We start from the raw sequence: 26573 nt of genomic DNA, 5'->3' as shown, positions 1-26573 counted from the left end.
GATTTGTGTTTTGTACACGGACTATATCTGTTGGTAATATGTGGGTACACGTTTTGCATTTTTTATTGTTACAGGGGAATGTGCCCGTCACTGATGGTGATGAGAGGACACTTCTGACAAGGAGATTCCTTAAGTTAGGGGGCCATTTATAGGAGAGAAGTGGAAGTTCTGGGAATATGTCTTTCAGTTTGTGGTCTCTGGAATATGGGATGGAGATCAGCACCAATTTCCCTTAGGATGCTCATGTGGGGGTTGTATGTGACCACAAGAGGCACCCTGTTGTTGTCCTCCCTCAGTGTGTAATCCATGTGGCTATTTCTTGGGACCCTTGTAGCCCTGTGGATCTGTTCATCTATTACCAGTGGATGGTATCCTTCTTGTAGGAATGTGTTCCTCAGTGATAGCAGCTGTAGTTCCCTTTCTTTACTGTCTGAACAGATCCGAATATATCTCAGAGCTTGACTGTAGATGATGGATTTTTTGGTGTGTCTTGAATGAAAGCTGTCCCATCTAAGATATGCCGGACGTCCTGTGGGCTTATGGTAAATTGAGGTTTGTATGGCGTTGTCCTTGATGTATATGGTCATGTCCAGAAAATGTATTTGGATCTTTCAAAAGTTGAGGGTAAGCTTGATGGTTGGGTGGTACTTGTTGAAGTTATTGTGGAAGGTTAGTAGATTATCTTTTGAGCCTGTCCAGATTATTAGCAGATCATCAATGTAGCGGAAGTATGCAAGAGGTTTAATAGAGCAAGATGACAAAAATTCTTACTCCAGTTTCGCCATAAATAAGATAGCATATTGTGCAGACATTTTGCTTCCCATGGCCCTGCCCATACACTGTTCGTATAAATTGTTCCCAAAAGAAAAATAGTTGTGATGAAGCACAAACCTGATCTTGCCACAGTGCTGATTCTGTGGCTAGATTGTTCATTTGAAGGAAATATTTCCATGCTGCAATTCCATCCTCATGAGGAATGTTGGAATAGAGAGACTCTACATCCATGGTGGCTAGTATCGTGTCCTCTGGAAGTGGGCCCAGCGCTGACAATTTGCAAAGAGTATCCGTGATGTCCTGGATATAGCTGGGTGTGCACTTCACTAAGGGTTTCAGAATGTTCTCCACCTAGCCTGAGATATTCTCAGTTAAAGTCCCAATACCAGAGGTGATAGGCCTCCTAGGATTACCTTCTTTATGTATTTTAGGCAACATGTAGAAGGTACCTGTTTGGGAATTGTCTGGTGTAAGTTCCAGCGTTGAGGATGAAGTAGAATCAGATCCATTGATGACATGTGTTAGTTCCTCTATGTATTTTTGGTCGGATCTCCCTGAAGTGGAGTGTAGCATTTTATATCCAAAATTTGTGTGTTTGCTTCCTGGATGTAATCTGTCGTGTTCATTATAACTACAGCTCCTCCTTTGTCTGCTGGTTTGATGATGATATTGTTATTGGCTTTTAAAATTGTATGGCTTTTCTTTCCTCCATAGTGATATTTTGCGGCACTTTATGGTGTCTGTCCAAAATGTCAGATATAACTTTTTTACGGAAACAGTCAATGTAGTGATCCAGAGTTTGGTTGTGGCCAGGTTCCGGGGTCCAGCTTGTCCTCTTTCTTTTTTGCTGTGTCGTTCACATTGTCTTGTGATATGATATCTGTTATGAAAGAATTCTTTGAGTAGAAATCTGTGGAAGAATTCCTTGATATCGCTACAGAACTGAGCCCTATCAAGCTGTTTTGTAGGACAGAATGTTAGTCCCTTTGATAGAACATGCATTTCTCCTGTGCTTGGCTCATATTGTGGACACACCTGTGGGAAAACATTTCTCTGGAACTAGACATTGTATGACAGACTTAAAAGTCTTAATACTAAAAGGTCATTTTAAGGATGACAGAGAAAGAAAAATATCATAATTCAAACTAATGAAGATGTTCAATTCTTTGACACTAGAACTCAATTTAACTCCTGGATTTACGACTCACTACATGGATACAATTCACACCTCCGCCAGGACTCCAGATACCTAAGAACATCATTCTCACTCCCTTTCCATTTGTAACAAAATGACTACTGTATATACTCGAGTATAAGCCGACCCGAGTATAAGCAGAGACCCCTAATTTTGCCACAAAAAACTGGGAAAACTTAATGACACGAGTATAAGCCTAGGGTAGGAAATGCAGCAGCTACCGGTAAATTTCAAAAATAAAAATAGATACTAATAAAAGTAAAATTAATTGAGACATCAGTAGGTTGTGTTTTTGAATATCCATATTGAATCAGGAGCCCCATATAATGCTCCATAGAGTTCATGATGGGCCCCATAAGATGCTCCATAATAAAATATGCCCCATATAATGCTACATAAAGTTCATGATGGGCCCCATAAGATGCTTCATAGAAAATATGCCCCATACAATCAGGGCCGCCATCAGGGCATGACAGCCATGACTGGCGTATGGGGCCCGGTGAGCAGAGGGGGCCCGCATCGGGCCCCGTCTAATCTGCTCACCGGCCCCCCCCTGCCGGCGCTGCAGGCCTGCGGGACACTATTGATGTGGGGGCCCGTGCCCGCACGTCAATAGTTAACAGCCGCCGCCAGCCAGTCGGAGGCTGGCAGCTGACTTGAGCGGCCGCAGTGCGCAGTCGCACTTCGCCGGCGTCTGACGTCATTGTCAGCCGCCGGCGAGTGCGTCCTTCACCTGCGTGGAGGAACTGAGGTTCCCCGCCGCAGGAGCATGGCAAGGTAAGAACTCGTTTTTGGTTTTTTTTGAGAGCGGCGATCCCACTGGGGTGGGGCCCGGGGCAGAACGCTGGACACGCTGGGGCCCGGGGCAGAACGCTGGACACGCTGGGGCAGAACGCTGGACACAGGGGCAGAGATGCTGGACACAGGGGCAGAATGCTGGACACAGGGGGCAGAATGCTTTACACAGGGGGCAGAATGCTTTACACAGGGGGCAGAATGCTGGACACAGGGGGCAGAATGCTGGACACAGGGGGCAGAATGCTGGACACAGGGGGCAGAATGCTGGACACAGGGGGCAGAATGCTGGACACAGGGGGCAGAATGCTGGACACAGGGGGCAGAATGCTGGACACAGGGGGCAGAATGCTGGACACAGGGGGCAGAATGCTGGACACAGGGGGCAGAATGCTGGACACAGGGGGCAGAATGCTGGACACAGGGGGCAGAATGCTGGACACAGGGGGCAGAATGCTGGACACATGGGGCAGAATGCTGGACACAGGGGGCAGAATGCTGGACACAGGGGGCAGAATGCTGGACACAGGGGGCAGAATGCTGGACACAGGGGGCAGAATGCTGGACACAGGGGGCAGAGATGCTGGACACAGGGGCAGAGATGCTGGACACAGGGGCAGAGATGCTGGACACAGGGGCAGAGATGCTGGACACAGGGGCAGAGATGCTGGACACAGGGGCAGAGATGCTGGACACGGGCAGAGATGCTGGACACAGGGGCTATGAATGATGCTGGACACAGGGGCTATGAATGATGCTGGACACAGGGGCTATGAATGATGCTGGACACAGGGGCTATGAATGATGCTGGACACAGGGGCTATGAATGATGCTGGACACAGGGGCTATGAATGATGCTGGACACAGGGGCTATGAATGATGCTGGACACAGGGGCTATGAATGATGCTGGACACAGGGGCTATGAATGATGCTGGACACAGGGGCTATGAATGATGCTGGACACAGGGGCTATGAATGATGCTGGACACAGGGGCAGAATGGAGATATGGGGTATGATGAAAGACATGGGGGCATGACTGGAGACAGATGGGGAAGGATTGGAGACAGATGGGGCATGATTGGAGACACTGGGGGCAGAATTGGAGACAGATTGTGCAGGATCATGGGGCAGGATGGATACGATGGAGACAGATGGGGCAGGATGGGGAGATCATATGGGGCAGGATGGATACTCATGAGGGCAGGATGGGAGAACATATGGCTGACGCCAGGAATGAGACACACGGGGGCCAGGATGGGGAATATTATTACCATAGGGACTAATTAAGGGATATTTGTTGTGAAATTGGATTTTGGGCTCCCCCGGTGGCCACTGGTGGAATTGAACTGGTGTGCATCATCCTCTCTGTTCACCTGTTTCCATCAGGATGTGGGAGTCGCTATTTAGCCTTGCTCCTCTGTCACTTCCATGCCGGTCAACATTGTAATCAGAAGCCTTTCTGTGCATGTTCCTGCTGCTAGACAACTCCCAGCTAAGTTGGACTTTAGTCCTTGTTTGTTTTTGCATTTTGTTCCAGTTCACAGCTGTAGTTTCGTTTCTGTGTCTGGAAAGCTCTTGTGATCTGAAATTGCCACTCTGATGTTATGAGTTAATACTAGAGTCTTAAAGTAATTTCAGGATGTGTTTTGATAGGGTTTTCAGCTGACCATGAAAGTGCCCTTTCTGTCTTCCTGCTATCTAGTAAGCGGACCTCAATTTTGCTAAACCTATTTTCATACTACGTTTGTCATTTTCATCTAAAATCACCGCCAATATTTGTGGGGGCCTCTGTCTGCCTTTCGGGGAAATTTCTCTAGAGGTGAGCCAGGACTATATTTTCCTCTGCCAGGATTAGTTAGTCCTCCGGCCGGCGCTGGGCGTCTAGGGATAAAACGCAGGCTACGCTACCCGGCTACTGTTAGTTGTGCGGCAGGTTTAGTTCATGGTCAGTTTAGTTTCCATCCTTCCAAGAGCTAGTTCTTATGTTTGCTGGGCTATGTTCTCTTGCCATTGAGAACCATAACAGATATTATTACTGCAGTGATGTATTTATTTTCTGAGGACACTGTTTTAAATGAGGGGGCGGTCCTGTTACTGTGTAGAGTGACACTATGTCGCCTCTTTTTCTTTATGCGGTGTAATGTAGAAGTTGGGAAAAATTAAGTAATGTGTTCCACAAGCGGAGCTCGAGATAACTGTGTTATTTCCTGCAGAAACGAGTCCTGGCTTGAAGACATGATGGCGGTCTGTGCTGGATGAAAGATGAAGGACTTCACCTAGAGACGTCACTGGTAAGTCAGTGTTACCTATACACTGACACTATACACTGTATACTATATACAGAGCTCCTGTGTATAATTTCACTAGTGATCACTGTATTATCTGTACACAGACACTGCATACTAAGTAAAGATCTCCTGTGTATAATGGCACTTATGGTGATAGTGTGGTGCTTTTTTTTTTATTACTGATCAGAATTGTAGTATTCAGTAACTATGTGGTGGTAATATGTGGTCTGGACATGGTGTTGCGGTATTTGTTCCTTGTATGTGATATTATTCGATCACTGTGGTGGTAATATGTCATCTGGTCATGTGATATTATTCGATCACTGTGGTGGTAATATGCGGTCTGGTCATGGTGTAGCGGTATTTGTCCCTTGTATGTGATATTATTCGATCACTGTGGTGGTAATATGTCATCTGGTCATGGTGTAGCGGTATTTGTTCTTTTTATGTGATATTATTGGTCATTTTAAAAATTGAAAAATAAATAAAAATATACCTAAATTGTATTGCATATTTTAACAAATATTTAATAGGTTACAGCAGAGTAGGGCCTCACCAAAAGAGTCTACCGTGTTATGGTGGCGGCTTACAAAATCTTTTGGCCCAAACAAAAGCTGCCGGCTATATGTGTGATCTGGTGATGGGAACTGTTAGGGTATGTGTCCACGTTAAGTAAACGCTGCGTGTTTGACGCTGCGTGGGGCCACAGCATCAAACACGCAGCGTCCAGATGTTCCAGCATAGTGAAGGGGATTTTATGAAATCCCGTCTCCACTATGCGTGGTAACACGCACCCGGCGGCCCTGCGACTCCGGACATGCGGCGCTTCTTTTAAGATCGCAGCATGTCCGTGTTCCTTGCGGCAGCTGCGCCGCCGCAAGCTATAACACAGGGCCCTATGTGTGGGGTGCGATGATCCCGGATGTGTGCAATGAACACATCCGGCATCATCGCATCACAGTAGGGGGCGGGGCTTAGCGCCGAGCGGGTTTGCCGCTCCGACGCAACCGCCGGCCATCCTGAAGGTGGACACGTACCCTCAATGTGTGATTGGTGAGAAGTGGAGTTTTTCCAAGAGAGAGCGGTGGGACTGTGGACAGTTTGAGGGGTGGAGCGTGGAGGCGGGGCTGGGGTGGAGCCTGGGCGGAGTCTCAAGGGGGCCCCGAAAATTTTGCCAGTATGGGGCCCCGAAATTTCTAGAGGCAGCCCTGCATACAATGCTGCATAGGTTGATTATGGCCCCATAGAAAATATGCCCTATACAATGCTGCATAGGTTGATTATGGCCCCATAAGATGCTCCATAGATAATGTGTCCCATACAGTGCTGAATAGATTATGGCCCCATAAGATGCTCCATAGATAATGTGCCCCATACAATGCTGCACAAAGGCTGATTATGGCCCCATAAGATACTCCATAGAAACATTTGCCTCATATAATGCTGCACAAAGGTTGATTATGGCCCCATAAGATGCTCCATAGATAATGTGCCCCATACAAAGCTGCATAGGTTGATTATGGCCCCATAGAAAATATGACCCATACAATGCTGCATAGGTTGATTATGGCCCCATAAGATGCTCCACAGATAATGTGCCCCATACAAAGCTGCATAGGTTGATTATGGCCCCATAGAAAATATGCCCCATACAATGCTGCACAAAGGCTGATTATGGCCCCGTAAGATACTCCATAGAAACATTTGCCCCATATAATGCTGCACAAAGGTTGATTATGGCCCCATAAGATGCTCCATAGAAACAGTTGCCCCATAGCCGTCTGCTGCGATAAAAAAAAAAAATACACACTCACCTCTTGTCCGGAGCAGGCCCCCGGCACTTACGATATTCACCTGTCCCCGTTCCACCACTGTGCGCTGCTCCTCTTCCGTGTTTTCCGCAGTGATTGTTCAGGCAGAGGGCGGTGCGCACTAAACACGTCATCGCGCCCTCTGACCTGAACGTCACAGGCAGAGGACGTGGAAGTGGAGCGGCGCACAGCGGTGGAACGGGGACAGGTGAATATCGCGCAATGCTCACCCTCCCCGTTATACTCTCCTGCTCCCGGCGTGGTCCCTGGCAGCTTCTCACTGACAGTTGGTCTCCGGGCACCCGCAGCTTCTTCCTGTGTTCAGCGGTCACATCATACCGCTCATTAAAGTAATGAATATGTGTCCATATTCATTACTTTAATGAGCAGTACCACGTGACCGCTGAACACAGGAAGAAGCTGTGGGGGCCAGAGCTGCAGGAACATGCAGAGACGCGCCGGGAGCAGGTAAGTATGATTTGACAGCTGCCGCTCCTCCTTCCCCGCCGACCCCTGGGACAACGACTCTAGTATAAGCCAAGAGGGGCACTTTCAGTCTAAAAAAATGGGCTGAAAATCTTGGCTAATACTCGAGTATATACGGTAATTATCTTTAGGAGGCATCACACCTCCTGAAGCCATGTCCTACTGTAGTATTCCTTAAATGTTGTGCTTTTTTCTTATTAACCCATTTGTAATCTTGCCTGAAGAAGGAGCCACTGTGCTCTGAAAGCTGCAAACATATTATTTTCTGGTTAGCCAATAAAGGTATCACTCCTAGAATACTTTTGTCATCATTGGGCAGAAAAGTATTCACATCGATTTTTCTGGCTAACACGGTACCACAATACAATTTGTTATTGTACATCCTGTTATTGTACAGGAAAGATATATATCTTGGTATTGTGTTAGCCAGTAGATAGAAAAATATTTAGAATTGAGAGTCTTCAGTGGTTTTACCTTTTAATGGCTAACTGAAAAGATGGTAACAAATTGCAAGCTTTCGAGACTACACAGGTCTCTTCATCCGGCAAAGACTAAAAGAAATTCTGAAGAATCACATATTGATGCACAACATAGCACAGAACAAAAAAAAAAACATGGATAAGACAGGTGACATGAAGCAGAATTACCATTAGTGATAAACAGTTATGTTCATAAATATTGGGCCAGTTCTTAGATAAGGAATGTTTTATTGTCCTCTGATTGGGGTCTGGTTCTGTTGTGATGACCCCACATGGTCTGAGGGGCAAGTTCCTTAGCTGATGTAAAAAGACATAAATCCATGCGACACATTAATTCCTGCACGAAGACTGTCAAAGGTCGTCATCAGTTTATATTCCCATACTCTTCTGTCTCTCTTAGATTTGAAGCTACTTTTAATACAAGTAATTTCATGTCCATAATGTTATGATTTGAGAGACAAAAATATTTTGCCACAGGGAGATCCATTCTTTTTTTCTCTTATTGTGTGGCGATGAGAGTTCATTCTTGTTCTCAGTTTCTGCCCTGTCTCCCCCACATTCAGACCCCCAGTTGGACATTTAGTACAAATAATTAGGTGCACCACATTAGAACTGACGCAGCTGAAAGTACCTGGTATCTTGTAGTCCTGATGTGAATTGGGGATCTTTATCTTGTTCAGGGTCATTATAAATGAACAGGTTTTACATTTTTTTCTGATTGCAAGGAAAGGTACCTGCAGCTGTTGGAGAGGACAGGGAGCTCTTGACAATGATGCTTCTTAGATTTGGAGGCTGCCTAAAGCACAATAGTGGGGGGTCTGGAAAAATGGATTGTAAGCGGGCATCTTTTTGTAGTAAAGGTTGTAATTTCTGTAAGTTCTGGTATCCTCCATTTTTATACAGGAAAGATACAGGTCCTTCTCAAAAAATTAGCATATAGTGTTAAATTTCATTATTTACCATAATGTAATGATTACAATTAAACTTTCATATATTATAGATTCATTATCCACCAACTGAAATTTGTCAGGTCTTTTATTGTTTTAATACTGATGATTTTGGCCTACAACTCCTGATAACCCAAAAAACCTGTCTCAATAAATTAGCATATCAAGAAAAGGTTCTCTAAACGACCTATTACCCTAATCTTCTGAATCAACTAATTAACTCTAAACACAGGCAAAAGATACCTGAGGCTTTTAAAAACTCCCTGCCTGGTTCATTACTCAAAACCCCCATCATGGGTAAGACTAGCGACCTGACAGATGTCAAGAAGGCCATCATTGACACCCTCAAGCAAGAGGGTAAGACCCAGAAAGAAATTTCTCAACAAATAGGCTGTTCCCAGAGTGCTGTATCAAGGCACCTCAATGGTAAGTCTGTTGGAAGGAAACAATGTGGCAGAAAACGCTGTACAACGAGAAGAGGTGATCTACAGAGAAGCAGCACTGGACTGTTGCTAAGTGGTCCCAAGTACTTTTTTCTGATGAAAGCAAATTTTGCATGTCATTCGGAAATCAAGGTGCCAGAGTCTGGAGGAAGACTGGGGAGAAGGAAATGCCAAAATGCCTGAAGTCCAGTGTCAAGTACCCACAGTCAGTGATGGTGTGGGGTGCCATGTCAGCTGCTGGTGTTGGTCCACTGTGTTTCATCAAGGGCAGGGTCAATGCTTTATGGAGATGAAGATTTCATTTTTCAGCACGACCTGGCACCTGCTCACAGTGCCAAAACCACTGGTAAATGGTTTACTGACCATGGTATTACTGTGCTCAATTGGCCTGCCAACTCTCCTGACCTGAACCCCATAGAGAATCTGTGGGATATTGTGAAGAGAAAGTTGAGAGACGCAAGACCCAACACTCTGGATGAGCTTAAGGCCGCTATTGAAGCATCCTGGGCCTCCATAACATCTCAGCAGTGTCACAGGCTGATTGCCTCCATGCCACGCCGCATTGAAGCAGTCATTTCTGCCAAAGGATTCCCGACCAAGTATTGAGTGCATAACTGAACATTATTATTTGATGTTTTTTTTGTTTGTTATTAAAAAACACTTTTATTTGATTGGATGGGTGAAATATGCTAATTTATTGAGACAGGTTTTTTGGGTTATCAGGAGTTGTATGCCAAAATCATCAGTATTAAAACAATAAAAGACCTGACAAATTTCAGTTGGTGGATAATGAATCTATAATATATGAAAGTTTAATTGTAATCATTACATTATGGTAAATAATGAAATTTAACACTATATGCTAATTTTTTGAGAAGGACCTGTATATATCTTGGTACCGTGTAAGCCAGTAGATAGAAAAATATTTAGAATTGAGAGTCCTCAGTGGTCGATACCTTTTAATGGCTAGCTGAAAAGATGGCAACAAATTGCAAGCTTTCGAGACTACTCAGGTCTCTTCATCAGGCGAGACTAAAAGAAATCCTGAAGAATCACATATTTATATATCTTTCCTGTATGTAGACTGGACACCTCCACCTGGACGCAACCCTCATTTGGATAAATATATAGACACCTTCAGACACTTGATAAAATCCACAAAGTCCAAAAAAAGAAGAAAATGCAAATACCCGCACTGCTGGCAAAACGCGATCACCTATCTGCGTGCTGTAATGTGCTGTACCAGTACCTCTGCCTCCTACACCTTGCAGGGACACAAGGGGTGCTTAACCAAAAAAGTGCATGTTGTCCAAAGGTAAAAAGAGAAAAAGTAGTTAGCACTCACCAAGCCCGCTGCTGCAAACAAGTAGCGCGAAACAGCTGTCATCCTTCAGACATCATGTTTTCCCTGTCCTTGTCCTAATAAAGACTTGTTTGCAGCAGCGGGCTTGGTGAGTGCTAACTACTTTTTCTCTTTTTACCTTTGGACTTGATAAAATCCACCATCATAGATACTAACAGGAGACAAGCCTCCAACATCAGTGCCTAGGAGAGAAAGGTACAGTCTCTGAAGACCAACAAAGAAATGATCATCAAACCTGCTGACAAGGGAGGTGCAATAGTCATGATGAACACATCAGACTATGTGAAGGAAGCAAACAGACAAGAGCAATCAATTCATGTGTGGGCACCCTTACTGAGCAGGTATCTGGATGGGTAGAGGGTATTCTTAAACCCCTGGTAAAGGATACACGCAGCTTCATTCAGGATACAACTGACCTATTGAATAAACTATCAGCAATAGGTCCTCTACCAGAAGGAACCATCCTGGCTGTTGTGAACTATACTCCTTGGCTCCCTCTTGTGGTCACTAGTGATTTGGCACTTGGATTGTCTTTTACCAGGTTGGTACTCACCTGCTTCGTTAGGCCTGGGGTGTTGCTATTTAAACTTCCTGGATTCTCAGTCCAGTGCCTGGCATCGTTGTAATCAGTTCATTTCTGTTTGCTCCTGTCTTCAGGTCCTGGTTCTTTGCAAGATAAGCTAAGTCCTGCTTTCTTATTTTTGATCATTTGCATTGTTTATATTTTTGTCCAGCTTGTACAAAATGTGATTCCTAATATCGCTGGAAGCTCTAGGGGGCTGATATTCTCCCCCCACACCGTTAGTCGGTTTGGGGGTTCTTGGATATTCAGCGTGGATATTTTGCAGGGTTTTTGCTGACCATATAAGTCATCTTACTATATTCTGCTATTAGTCAGTGGGCCTCTCTTTGCTAAAATCTAGTTCATTCTTACGTTTGTCTTTTCTTCTTACCTCACCGTTATTATTTGTTGGGGGCTTGTATTACTTTGGGGTCTTTTCTCTGGAGGCAAGAGAGGTCTTATTTTCCCTTATAGGGTTAGTTAGTTCTCCGGCTGGCGCGAGACGTCTAGGATCAACGTAGGCACGTTCCCCGGCTACTGTTAGTGTTTGTGCTAGGATCAGGTATATGGTCAGCCTAGTTACCACGTCCCTGTGAGCTGGTATTTATGTTTGCAGACGTTGCTGTAATCTCTGAGATCCTTTGCCATTGGGATTCATAACAGTATGCCAGGCCTATGAATAGTTAATGCATTGCAGAAGTGGGATTAAAAGAAAAGGAGTTCTGAGTTTTGTTTTTTTTTCTCCTCTTTCTTCCTTCCCCTTTTTCTCAGAGTGGCTGTAAGCTTTGCTGCAGACATGAATGTTCAGACCTTGATTACTAGTGTGGATCAGCTTGCTGCACGAGTGCAGAGCATTCAGGATTTTGTTGTTAGCAGTCCTATGTCTGAGCCTAAGATACCTATTCCTGAGCTGTTCTCTGGAGATCGATTTAAATTTAGGAATTTTAGGAATAACTGTAAATTGTTTCTATCCTTGAAACCTCGTTCGTCTGGAGATTCAGCTCAGCAAGTTAAAATTGTTATCTCCTTTTTGCGTGGCGACCCTCAGGATTGGGCTTTCTCGTTAGCGCCAGGAGATCCGGCATTGGCGGATGTTGATGCATTTTTTCTGGCGCTCGGATTGCTTTATGAGGAGCCTAATCTTGAAATTCAGGCAGAAAAAGCTCTATTGGCTATCTCTCAGGGCCAGGATGAAGCCGAAGAGTATTGTCAAAAATTTCGGAAATGGTCCGTGCTTACTCAATGGAATGAATGTGCTCTGGCCGCAAATTTCAGAAATGGTCTTTCTGAAGCCATTAACCCCTTCACCCCCAAGGGTGGTTTGCACGTTAATGACCGGGCCAATTTTTACAATTCTGACCACTGTCCCTTTATGAGGTTATAACTCTGGACAAAATACTTAATAAGTAACATTTCCCACATGTCTACTTTACATCAGCACAATTTTGGAACCAAAATTTTTTTTTGTTAGGGAGTTATAAGGGTTAAAAGTTGACCAGCAATTTCTCATTTTTACAACACCATTTTTTTTTAGGGACCACATCTCATTTGAAGTCATTTTGAGGGGTCTATATGATAGAAAATACCCTAGTGTGACACCATTCTAAAAACTGCACCCCTCAAGGTGCTCAAAACCATATTCAAGAAGTTTATTAACCCTTCTGGTGCTTCACAGGAATTTTTGGAATGTTTAAATAAAAATGAACATTTAACTTTTTTTCACAAAAAATTTACTTCAGCTCCAATTTGTTTTATTTTACCAAGGGTAACAGGAGAAAATGGACCCCAAAAGTTGTTGTACAATTTGTTCTGAGTACGCCGATACCCCATATGTGGGGGTAAACCACTGTTTGTGCGCATGACCAAGCTCGGAAGCGAAGGAGCGCCATTTGACTTTTCAATGCAAAATTGACAGGAATTGAGATGGGACGTCATGTTGCGTTTGGAGAGCCACTGATGTGCCTAAACATTGAAACCCCCCACAAGTGACACCATTTTGGAAAGTAGACCCCCTAAGGAACTTATCTTGATGTGTGGTGAGCACTTTGACCCACCAAGTGCTTCACAGAAGTTTATAATGCAGAACCGTAAAAATAAAAAATCACATTTTTTCACAAAAATTCTTTTTCGCCCCCAATTTTTTATTTTCCCAAGGGTAAGAGAAGAAATTGGACCCCAAAGTTTGTTGTACAATTTGTCCTGAGTACGCTGATACCCCATATGTGGGGGTAAACCACTGTTTGGGCGCATGGGAGAGCTCGGAAGGGAAGTAGCACCGTTTGACTTTTCAATGCAAAATTGACAGGAATTGAGATGGGACGCCATGTTGCGTTTGGAGAGCCACTGATGTGCCTAAACATTGAAACCCCCCACAAGTGACACCATTTTGTAAAGTAGACCCCCTAAGGAACTTATCTAGATGTGTTTTGAGCGCTTTGACCCACCAAGGGCTTCACAGAAGTTAATAATGCAGAGCCGTAAAAATAAAACTAAAATTTTTTCCCACAAAAATTATTTTTCAGCCCCCAGTTTTGTATGTTCCCGAGGGTAACAGGAGAAATTGGACCCCAAAAGTTGTTGTCCAATTTGTCCTGAGTGCGCTGATACCCCATATGTGGGGGGGAACCACCGTTTGGACGCATGGAAGGGCTCGGAAGTGAAGGAGCGCCATTTGGAATGCAGACTTAGATGGAATGGTCTGCAGGCGTCACATTGTGTTTGCAGAGCCCCTAATGTACCTAAACAGTAGAAACCCCCCACAATTGACACCATGTTGGAAAGTAGACCCCCTAAGGAACTTATCTAGATGTGTGGTGAGCGCTTTGACCCACCAAGGGCTTCACAGAAGTTTATAATGCAGAGACGTAAAAATAAAAATAAAATTTTTTCCCACAAAAATTATTTTTCAGCCCCCAGTTTTGTATTTTCCCGAGGGTAACAGGAGAAATTGGACCCCAAAAGATGTTGTCCAATTTGTCCTGAGTGCGCTGATACCCCATATGTGGGGGGAACCACCGTTTGGATGCATGGGAGGGCTCGGAAGGGAAGGAGCGCCATTTGGAATGCAGACTTAGATGGAATGGTCTGCAGGCGTCACATTGCGTTTGCAGAGCCCCTAATGTACCTAAACAGTAGAAGCCCCGCACAAGTGACCCCATTTTGGAAACTAGACCCCCCAAGGAACTTATCTAGATGTGTTGTAAGAACTTTGAACCCCCAAGTGTTTCACTACAGTTTATAACGCAGAGCCGTGAAAATAAAAAATATTTTTTTTTTCCCACAAAAATTATTTTTTAGCCCCCAGTTTTGTATTTTCCCAGGGGTAACAGGAGAAATTGGACCCCAAAGGTTGTTGTCCTATTTGTCCCGAGTACGCTGCTACCCCATATGTTGGGGTAAACCCCTGTTTGGGCACACGGGAAAGCTCGGAAGGGAAGGAGCACTGTTTTACTTTTTCAACGCAGAATTGGCTGGAATTGAGATCGGACGCCATGTCGCGTTTGGAGAGCCCCTGATGTGCCGAAACAGTGGAAACCCCCCAATTATAACTGAAACCCTAATCCAAACACACCCCTAACCCTAATCCCAACAGTAACCCTAACCACACCTCTAACCCTGACACACCCCTAACCCTAATCCCAACCCTATTCCCAACCGTAAATGTAATCTAAACCCTAACCGTAACTTTAGCCCCAACCCTAACCCTAACTTTAGCCCTAACCCTAACTTTAGCCCCAACCCTAACTGTAGCCTTAACCCTAGCCCTAACCCTAACCCTAATGGGAAAATGGAAATAAATACATTTTTTTTTTCCCTAACTAAGGGGGTGATGAAGGGGGGTTTGATTTACTTTTATAGCGAGTTTTTTAGCGGATTTTTATGATTGGCAGCCGTCACACACTGAAAGACGCTTTTCATTGCAAAAAATATTTTTTGCGTTACCACATTTTGAGAGCTATAAATTTTCCATATTTTGGTCCATAGAGTCATGTGAGGTCTTGTTTTTTGCGGGACGAGTTGACATTTTTATTGGTAACATTTTCGGACATGTGACAGTTTTTGATCTCTTTTTATTCCGATTTTTGTGAGGCAGAATGACCAAAAACCAGCTATTCATGAATTTCTCTTGGGGGAGGCGTTTATACCGTTCCGCGTTTGGTAAAATTGATAAGCAGTTTTATTCTTCGGGTCAGTACGATTACAGTGATACCTCATTTATATTATTTTTTTATGTTTTGGCGCTTTTATATGATCAAAACTATTTTATGGAAAAAATAATTATTTTTGCATCTCTTTATTCTCAGGACTATAACTTTTTAATTTTTTTGCTGATCATGCTGTATGGCGGCTCGTTATTTGCGGGACAAGATGACGCTTTCAGCGGTACCATGGTTATTTATATCTGTCTTTTTGATCGCGTGTTATTCCACTTTTTGTTCGGCGGTATGATAATAAAGCGTTGTTTTTTGCCTCTTTTTTTTTTTTTTTCTTACGGTGTTTACTGAAGGGGTTACTAGTGGGCCAGTTTTATAGGTCGGGTCGTTACGGACGCGGCGATACTAAATATGTGTACTTTTATTTTTTTTTATTTTATTTAGACAAAGAAATGTATTTATGGGAATAATTTTTTTTTTTTTCATTATTTTGGAATTTTTTTTTTTTATTTTTTTTTACACATTTGGAATTTTTTTTTTAAACTTTTTTACTTCCCCCCGTGAGCGCCGCCGATCGCGCTGGACGTACTATCCCGTCCGTGGTCATGGGGGCCCACCCCACCTCGACGGGATAGTACGTCCGATGTCAGGAAGGGGTTAAGAATGTGATGGTGGGTTTCACAATTCCTACAAGTCTGAATGATTCTATGGCGCTGGCTATTCAGATTGATCGGCGTTTGCGGGAGCGCAAATCTGCTAATCCTCTGGCGGTGTTGTCTGAACAGACACCTGTTTCAATGCAATGTGATAGAAACCCCGATCCAGCAATGCAATGTGATAGAATCCTGACTAGAACCGAACGACAAAATCATAGACGACAGAATGGGCTGTGTTTTTACTGTGGTGATTCTACACATGTTATATCAGCATGCTCTAAACGCCTAACCAAGGTTGTCAGTCCTGTCTCCATTGGTAATTTGCAGCCTAAATTTATTTTGTCTGACTTTAATTTGTTCATTGTCTTCCTACCCTGTTATGGCGTTTGTGGATTCAGGTGCTGCCCTGAGTCTTATGGACTTGTCGTTTGCCAAGCGCTGTGGTTTTGTCCTGGAGCCTTTAAAAGTTCCTATTCCTCTCAGAGGAATTGATGCTACGCCACTGGCGGAAAATAAACCGCAGTATTGGACACAAGTGACCATGTGCATGACTCCTGAACATCGGGAGGTGATTCGTTTTCTTGTTCTGCATAAAATGAATGATTTGGTCGTGTTAGGTCTGCCATGGTTACAGACCCATAATCCTGTTTTGGATTGGAAGGCTATGTCGGTGTCGAGTTGGGGTTGTCAGGGAATTCATTACGATTCTCCACCGGTGTCTATTGCTACTTCTACTTCTTCAGAGGTTCCTGAGTATTTGTGTGACTATCAGGATGTATTCAGTGAGTCCAGGTCCAGTGCTCTTCCTCCTCATAGGGACTGTGACTGCGCTATAGATTTGATTCCTGGCAGTAAATTTCCTAAGGGACGATTATTTAATTTGTCTGTACCCGAGCATGCCGCGATGCGTTCTTATGTCAAGGAGTCTTTGGAGAAGGGGCATATTCGTCCATCCTCTTCCCCTCTTGGTGCGGAATTCTTTTTTGTGGCCAAGAAGGACGGGTCTTTGAGACCTTGTATAGACTATCGGCTTCTGAATAAAATCACTGTTAAGTTTCAGTATCCGTTGCCACTATTGTCAGACTTGTTTGCTCGGATTAAGGGTGCCAAGTGGTTCACCAAGATAGATCTTCGTGGTGCGTACAACCTTGTGCGCATTAGGCAGGGAGATGAATGGAAAACTGCATTCAATACGCCCGAAGGTCATTTTGAATACTTGGTGATGCCCTTTGTGCTCTCTAATGCTCCTTCAGTGTTTCAGTCCTTTATGCATGATATCTTCCGGAAGTATCTGGATAAATTTATGATTGTTTATCTCAGTGTCAGGATGGTGTTTCAGGTTTTGCGTGATAATGCCTTGTTTGTGAAGGGCTCAAAGTGTCTCTTTGGAGTGCAGAAGGTTTCCTTTTTGTGTTTTATTTTCTCCCCTTCTGCTGTGGAGATGGACCCAGTCAAGGTCCGAGCTATTCATGATTGGACTCAGCCCACGTCTGTTAAGAGTCTTCAGAAGTTCTTGGGGTTTGCTAATTTCTACCGTCGCTTTATCGCTAACTTTTCTAGCGTTGTTAAACCTTTGACGGATATGACCAAGAAAGGTTCTGATGTGATTAGTTGGGCCCCTGCAGCCGTGGAGGCCTTCCAGGAGCTGAAGCGCCGGTTTACTTCGGCGCCGGTTTTGTGCCAGCCTGATGTCTCACTTCCCTTTCAGGTTGAAGTGGATGCTTCTGAGATCGGTGCTGGGGCTGTTTTGTCGCAGAGAGCCTCTGGTTGCTCTGTGATGAGACCATGTGCTTTTTTCTCTAGGAAGTTTTCGCCTGCTGAGCGGAACTATGATGTTGGTAATCGGGAGTTGTTGGCCATGAAGTGGGCATTTGAGGAGTGGCGTCATTGGCTCGAGGGTGCTAAGCATCGTGTGGTGGTCTTGACTGATCACAAAAATCTGATGTATCTCGAGTCTGCTAAGCGCCTGAATCCTAGACAGGCTCGTTGGTCATTGTTTTTCTCTCGTTTTGACTTTGTGGTCTCGTACCTGCCTGGTTCGAAGAATGTTAAGGCTGATGCTCTTTCTAGGAGCTTTGTGCCTGACTCTCCTGGAGTCTCGGAGCCAGCTGGTATTCTTAAAGAGGGAGTAATCGTGTCGGCCATATCTCCTGATTTGCGACATGTGTTGCAGAGATTTCAGGCTGGTAGACCTGACTCTTGTCCACCCGACAGACTGTTTGTTCCTGATAAATGGACCAGCAAAGTCATTTCCGAGGTTCATTCCTCGGTGTTGGCAGGGCATCCGGGAATTTTTGGTACCCGAGATTTGGTGGCTAGGTCCTTTTGGTGGCCTTCCTTGTCACGGGATGTGCGGTCATTTGTGCAGTCCTGTGGGACTTGTGCTCGGGCTAAGCCTTGTTGTTCTCGTGCTAGCGGGTTGCTTCTGCCCTTGCCCGTCCCGAAGAGGCCTTGGACACACATTTCCATGGATTTCATTTCTGATCTTCCGGTGTCTCAAGGAATGTCTGTCATCTGGGTGGTGTGTGATCGTTTTTCCAAGATGGTCCATTTGGTACCCTTGCCTAAGTTGCCTTCCTCTTCCGATCTGGTTCCTTTGTTTTTTCAGAATGTGGTTCGTTTACACGGCATTCCGGAGAATATCGTGTCCGACAGAGGATCCCAGTTTGTGTCCAGATTCTGGCGATCTTTTTGTGCTAAAATGGGCATTGATTTGTCGTTTTCATCTGCCTTCCATCCTCAGACTAATGGTCAAACGGAGCGAACTAATCAGACACTGGAGGCTTATTTGAGATGTTTTGTTTCTGCGGACCAGGATGATTGGGTGACCTTCTTGCCATTGGCGGAGTTTGCCCTTAATAATCGGGCTAGTTCCGCTACTTTGGTTTCGCCATTCTTCTGCAACTCTGGTTTTCATCCTCGTTTGTCCTCGGGTCATGTTGAGTCTTCTGACTGTCCTGGGGTGGATTCCGTTGTGGATAGGTTGCAGCGGATTTGGAATCTTGTGGTGGACAACTTGAAGTTGTCACAGGAGAAGGCTCAGCGTTTTGCCAACCGCCGCCGCGGTGTGGGCCCCCGACTTCGTGTTGGGGATTTGGTTTGGTTGTCTTCTCGGTATGTCCCTCTGAAGGTTTCCTCTCCTAAGTTTAAGCCTCGCTTTATTGGTCCTTATAAAATTTTGGAAGTTCTTAACCCGGTTTCTTTTCGTTTGCATCTTCCGGTGTCGTTTGCCATTCACAACGTGTTCCATAGGTCTTTGTTGCGGCGGTACGTTGTGCCTGTGGTTCCGGCTGTTGAGCCTCCTGCTCCGGTGTTGGTTGAGGGCGAGTTGGAGTACGTGGTAGAGAAGATCTTGGATTCTCGTCTCTCTAGACGGAGGCTTCAGTATTTGGTCAAATGGAAGGGCTATGGTCAGGAGGATAATTCCTGGGTGGCCGCCTTGAATGTTCATGCGGCCGATTTGGTTCGTGCCTTCCATGCTGCTCATCCTGGTCGCCCTGGTGGCCTTGGTGAGGGTTCGGTGAACCCTCCTTAAAGGGGGGGGTACTGTTGTGAACTATACTCCTTGGCTCCCTCTTGTGGTCACTAGTGATTTGGCACTTGGATTGTCTTTTACCAGGTTGGTACTCACCTGCTTCGTTAGGCCTGGGGTGTTGCTATTTAAACTTCCTGGATTCTCAGTTCAGTGCCTGGCATCGTTGTAATCAGTTCATTTCTGTTTGCTCCTGTCTTCAGGTCCTGGTTCTTTGCAAGATAAGCTAAGTCCTGCTTTCTTATTTTTGATCATTTGCATTGTTTATATTTTTGTCCAGCTTGTACAAAATGTGATTCCTGATATCGCTGGAAGCTCTAGGGGGCTGATATTCTCCCCCCACACCGTTAGTCGGTTTGGGGGTTCTTGGATATTCAGCGTGGATATTTTGCAGGGTTTTTGCTGACCATATAAGTCATCTTACTATATTCTGCTATTAGTCAGTGGGCCTCTCTTTGCTAAAATCTAGTTCATTCTTACATTTGTCTTTTCTTCTTACCTCACCGTTATTATTTGTTGGGGGCTTGTATTACTTTGGGGTCTTTTCTCTGGAGGCAAGAGAGGTCTTATTTTCCCTTATAGGGTTAGTTAGTTCTCCGGCTGGCGCGAGACGTCTAGGATCAACGTAGGCACGTTCCCCGGCTACTGTTAGTGTTTGTGCTAGGATCAGGTATATGGTCAGCCTAGTTACCACGTCCCTGTGAGCTGGTATTTATGTTTGCAGACTTTGCTGTAATCTCTGAGATCCTTTGCCATTGGGATTCATAACACCTGGCCACCATGGATGTGGAATCTTTGTACTCCAATATCCCACACCAGGATGGATTAAATGCCTGCAAATTCTTCCTGGAAAACACAGGGACTGAAGCGGATTCTGTGGTGAAATGTATAAAATTCATCCTCACCCACAATTACTTTGAATTTGACAAGAAGATCCATCTACAGGAAACTGGCACAGCATTGGAAAGTAAAATGGCCCCACAGTATGCAAATCTTTTCATGGCCAAGCTTGAAAGCGACTTTTTGTCCTCATGTCCCATCAGGCCTCTGGCCTACTACCACTACATTGATTCAAGAAAAGCACATCCAGCCCATGAATGGCAGCGCTTCCCAGGACTCACATTCAAAGATGATATTTCATATTTTTTTATTTCATAACTTAAAATAGAAGAGATACAACGCGTTTCGGATACAGTATATATCCTTCTTCAGGTATCATAAAAACACAGTACAAAGGAGATTTGTAAAAAAATATGAAATATCATCTTTGAATGTGAGTCCTGGGAAGCGGCGCCATTCATGGGCTGGATGTGCTTTTCTTGAATTACTCATCCTGTGTGAGCCTGACTCTGGCTCTTTCACTTGGATCCACCTGAGGCAAGCTGCAAGCCCTGTATATTGAAAAGTATCTCAGAGGGAATTTTGAGGATACATAATCTAAAGCCATTTCAGTCTTTTATCAGGTGAGTGCATAAAATTGTGCACCCTTTAAAGACTATAATATTGTGTTTACGCACTTAGGGCGCCGCGATTTGTCTGTTCTTCTTTCCCAAACAGGTTTTTTTGTATACCGCTACATTGATGACATTTTAATCATCTGGACGGAGTCTGAGCCACAGCTAAAGACGTTCCATGAACAGTTTAATCAATTTCATCTTACCCTCAACTTGACACTCAACTACTCCTGTACTGAAATTAACTTTTTGGACACCATCATTAAGCTGCAGAACAATAAAATAGAGACATCCCTGTATCAGAAGCCAATCGACCGTCCAACATACCTTAAATGGGGCAGTTTCCATCCAAAACACCTAAAAACTCTATTGTCTACAGCCAAGCCATCAGATGCAATCGCATATGTTCCAACCCCATGGATAGGGATGAACACCTTGGTCGCCTCAGAAAGACCTTTTTGAATCAGGGCTACCATCCTAGAACAATTGAAAACCAGATTACAATAGCCACCAGAATATCAAGGAATCACCTGCTACATTACAAAAGAAAATAACCGGGTACCTCTAGTAGTTACCTATAATCCAAATCTGGAGGTGCTAAGGGGAGCTGCACGGAAATTACAACCTTTACAACAAAAAGAAGCCCGATTACAATCCATTTTTCCAGACCTCCCCCCACTACTGTGTTTTAGGCAACCCCCAAATCTAAGAAGTATCATTGTCAGAAGCTCCCTGTCCTCTCCAAAAGCTGCAAGAACCTTTCCTTGCAACCAGAAAAAAAATGTAAAACATGTCCATTTTTAATGAATACGGACAAGATAAAGATCCCCAACTCACATCAGGACTACAAGATCCCAGGTACTTTCAGCTGCGTCACTTCTAATGTGGTGTACCTAATTATTTGTACTAAATGTCCAACTGGGGGTCTGTATGTGGGGGGAGACAGGGCAAAAGCTTAGAACAAGAATGAATTCTCACCGCCATACAATAAGAGAAAAAAGAATGGATCTACCTGTGGCAATACATTTTTGTCTCTCAAATCATAACATTATGTACATGAAATTACTTGTTTTAAAAGGTAGCTTCAAATCTAAGAGAGACAGAAGAGTCTGGGAATATAAACTGATGACGACCTTTGACAGTCTTAGTGCAGGAATGAATGTGTCGCATGGATTTATGTCTTTCTACATCAACTAAGGAACTTGCCCCTCAGACCATGTGGGATGATCACAACAGAACCAGACCCCAGAGGACAATAAAACATTCCTTATCTAAGAACTGGTCCAATATTTATGGACATAACTATTTATCACTCATGGTAATTCTGCCTCATGTCACCTGTCTAATCCATGGTTTTGTCTTTTTTCTGTGCTATGTTGTGCATAAATATGTGATTCTTCAGAATTTCTTTTAGTCTTTGCCTGATGAAGAGACCTGCGTAGTCTCGAAAGCTTGCAATTTGTTACCATCTTTTCAGTTAGCCATTGCAAGGTATCAACCACTGAGGACTCTAAATTCTAAATATTTTTGTTATTGTACAGAAATTCACACTTGGCCCTCACTGCTCAATTAATGTTGTCGATCATTAACTCCTTAACCCCATATGACGTACTATCCCGTCGAGGTGACCTGGGACTTAATTCCCAGGGACAAGATAGTACGTCATATGTGATCGGCCGCGCTCACTATCGCAGCTGACATCCGGCACAATGTGCCAGGAGCAGTCACGGACCGCTCCTGGCACATTAACCCCCGGAACACTGCGATCAAACATGATCGCAGTGTTCCGGCAGCATAGGGAAGCAGAGGGGGCTCCCTGCGTGCTTCCCTGAGACCCTCGGAGCACCGCGATGTGATCGCGTTGCTCAGAGGGTCTCCTACCTCCTCCTCCCTGCAGGCCCCGGATCCAATATGGCCGCGGGGCTGCTTCCGGGCCCTGCAATGAGGTGGCTTGCAAGCGCCTGCTCAGAGCTAGCGCTTGCAGTGCACATCAGATCGCTGATCTGACACAGGGCTTTGCAAAGTGTCAGATCAGCGATCTGATCCTATAATATGATGTCCCCCCCGGAGCAATGTTATAAAGTTAAGAAAAATAAAATTGACATATGTAAAGAAAAATAAAAAATTACCAAAAAAAAAAAATTGTTCCCATAAATACATTTCTTCATCTAAAAAAAAAAAATCAAACAAACAATAAAAGTACACATTTAGTATCGCCGCATCCATAACGACCCCTTCAGTAAACACCGTAAAAAAGAAAAAGAAAAAAAAAAAAAGGCAAAAAAACGCTTTGATATCATACCACCGAACAAAAACTGGAATACCACGCGATAAAAAATACGGATATAAATAACCATGGTACCGCTGAAAATGTCATCTTGTCCCGCAAAAAACAAGCCGCCATACAGCATCATCAGCGAAAAAATAAAAAAGCTGTAGTCCTCAGAATAAAGCGATGCAAAAATAATTATTTTTTCTATAAAATAGTTTTTATTGTATAAAAGCGCCAAAACATAAAAAAAGATATAAATGAGGTATTGCTGTAATCATACTGACCTGAAGAATAAAACTGCTTTATCAATTTTACCAAACGTGGAACGGTATAAACGCCTCCCCCAAAAGAAATTCACAAATAGCTGGTTTTTGGTCATTCTGCCTCACAAAAATCGGAATAAAAAGCGATCAAAAAATGTCACGTACCGAAAATGGTACCAATAAAAATGTCAACTTGTCCCGCAAAAAACTAGACCCCACATGACTCTGTAGACCAAAATATGGAAAAATTGTAGCTCTCAAAATGTGGAGACGCAAAAACTATTTTTTTCAATAGGATTAGGGGATGTGTTTGGGTTAGGGTTTCAGTTATAATTGGGGGTTTCCACTGTTTAGGCACATCAGGGGCTCTCCAAACGCGACATGGCGACGCATCTCAATTTCAGCCAATTCTGCGTTGAAAAAGTAAAGACAGTGCTCCTTCCCTTCCGAGCTCTCCTGTGCGCCCAAACAAGGGTTTATCCCAATATTTGGGTATCAGCGTACTCAGGACAAATTGGACAACAACTTTTGGGGTCCAATTTCTTCTGTTACCCTTGGGAAAATAAAAATTTGGGGGCTAAAAAAACATTTTTGTGGGAACAATTTTTTTTATTTTCACGGCTCTGCGTTATAAACTGTACTGAAACACTTGGTGGTTCAAAGTTCTCACAGCACATCTAGGTAAGTTCCTTGGGGGGTCTAGTTTCCAATATGGGGTCACTTTTGGGGGATTCTACTGTTTCGGTACATTAGGGGCTCTGCAAACGCAATGTGACACCTGCAGACCAATTCATCTAAGTCTGCATTCCAAACAGCGCTCCTTCCCTTGCGAGCTCTGCCATGCACCCAAACGGTGGTTCCCCCTCAGATATGGGGTATCAGCGTACTCAGGACAAATTGGACAACAACTTTTGTCTTCCAATTTCTCCTGTTACCCTTGGGAATATACAAAACTGGGGGCTAAAAAATAATTAAGGTGAAAAAAATAAAGAATTTTTATTTTCACGGCTCTGCATTATAAACGTCTGTGAAGCACTTGGTGGGTCAAAGTGCTCACCACACATCTAGATAAGTTCCTTAGGGGGTCTACTTTCCAAAATGGTGTCACTTGCAGGGTGTTTCAAGGTTTAGGTACATCAGGGGCTCTGCAAACGCAACATGGCGTCCCATCTCAATTCCAGTCAATTTTGCATTGAAAAGTCAAACAGCGATCCTTCCCTTACGAGCTCTGCCATGCACCCAAACAGTGGTTTACCCCCACATATGGGGTATCAGCGTACTCAGGACAAATTTTACAACAACTTTTAGGGGTCCATTTTCTCCTGTTTCCATTGGTAAAATAAAAGAAATTGGAGCTGAAGTAAATTTTTTGTGAAAAAAAAGTTAAATTTTAATTTTTTTTAACATTCCAAAAATTCCTGTGAAACACTTGAAGGGTTAATAAACTTCTTGAATGTGGTTTTGAGCACCTTGAGGGGTGCAGTTTTTAGAACGGTGTCAAACTTGGTTATTTTCGATCATAGAGACCCCTCAAAATGACTTCAAATGTGATGTGGTCCCGAAAAAAAAAAATGGTTTTAAAAATGAGAAATTGCTGGTCAATTTTTAACTCTTATAACTCCCTAACACAAAAAAATTATGGTTCCAAGATTATGCTGATGTAAAGTAGACATGTGGGAAATGTTACTTCTTTAGTATTTTGTTTGAACTTTTTTGCCTTTAAAATTACAGAGATATGTCAAAGTTGGAAAATTGTGAAATTTTCAAAATTTTCGCCACATTTCCATTTTTTTCATAAATAAAAGCAGGTAATATCAAACAAATTTTACCACAATCATGAAGTACAATATGTCACTAGAAAATCTCATAATCATCAGGATCTGTCATAATCATCAGGATCTGTTGAAGCATTCCAGAGTTATAACCTCATAAAGGGACAATGGTCAGAATTGTAAAAACTGGCCTGGTCACTAACGTGCAAACCACCCTTGGGGCTTAAGGGGTTAAAGCAAAGTTTGGCCAGAAAGACTGGACCTGGTCTTATAGGGACCATATGAGCACATTCAGCAGCACAGAAGGGAGAGAAGGTAGATTCAGAAAATAAGATATCAGGGTTATAGGAAGCCAATATCATAATTACCCTCCGCTTTCTCTTACAGGCCCATCATAATAATGTTCCTCAAGTGATTTTCTAACTTGTCAGTACATTCTACGTGTGCTGTCATTTGGCTTTGTAGTTTACAGATCTGGGCAGGTAACGGTCACCGTCTTCTATCCCCAGAGGGTAGGTGGATCCTGCAGGTTGTAAGCTCTATAAAAAAGGGCTTTCAATGCCCAAAGTCATTTGAACAGTTTTGAATGGAGGAGAATGTTGTGGTCTAGAGGCAAAATGGCGATCATGGTAATACAGCCGGACTACACCACGGACAAAGCAGCCACAGACGGTGACTGAGAAGAATCTGTGACTTCTCTGCATTTAGTGGTTACTACTCACCTGGGTAGTCATATGTGGGAATCTCCTCTTTACAACACTCATCACCCCTCACATATGTCTCTGTAGTATTAATATGGGTCAGATATTCACCCTGAAACAAATATTGAGAAAAATCACAGACAGATGGAGAAGTCACATCTATGATAAGCTCTAATCCTGCCATCTCCAACGTTCTCATTACACAAGTATAAAACATAATACTGGGGGATAAAACAAGACTGAGCACAAGACCTTCACAGCCATCTACACATCATAGGGGAGATCTCATGACACCTTCTCTCCATCTACCTGATGATCCTGAGGAACATTGGGATCTTCTTGTTTACAGTCCTGTGGAAGAAGAGGACGGGAACATCTCTCTGGTGTTGTCCTGTTACTGGATAGATCTGGAGGAAACACATACAGGGACTGAATTCATTCTTTACATACAGATAATTATAGGCCATGTGTATTTAGTCCTGTCTATTACCTGGTGATGTGAGGGGCTGGGGAACCTCCATCATGATGTCCTTGTACACATCTTTGTGTCCTTCTAAATACTCCCACTCCTCCATGGAGAAATAGACGGCGACATCCTGACACCTTATAGGAACCTGACACATA

The 26573-nt window shown here is 43.8% G+C and overlaps 1 protein-coding gene across 1 annotated transcript in view; it reads right to left on the bottom strand.

Annotated features, from left to right (window-relative positions):
- LOC143768254 (uncharacterized) overlaps positions 1-26556 on the bottom strand; it is a 40412-nt gene extending 13856 nt beyond the window's left edge. The window contains exons 1-3 of the mRNA XM_077256947.1: positions 26440-26556; positions 26259-26356; positions 25971-26061 (exon numbers count right to left, since the gene is read on the bottom strand). Coding sequence (XP_077113062.1) covers positions 25971-26061; positions 26259-26356; positions 26440-26524 — 274 coding nt within the window. The 5' untranslated portion in view covers positions 26525-26556. The remainder of the gene's footprint in view (positions 1-25970; positions 26062-26258; positions 26357-26439) is intronic.
- Positions 26557-26573: the final 17 nt, after the last annotated feature.

Source organism: Ranitomeya variabilis, chromosome 4, assembly GCF_051348905.1.
Source record: "Ranitomeya variabilis isolate aRanVar5 chromosome 4, aRanVar5.hap1, whole genome shotgun sequence".
Classification (NCBI taxonomy): domain Eukaryota; kingdom Metazoa; phylum Chordata; class Amphibia; order Anura; family Dendrobatidae; genus Ranitomeya; species Ranitomeya variabilis.
The sequence above is the reverse complement of the archived record's forward strand: the minus strand, read 5'-3'. Positions and strand labels throughout refer to the sequence as shown.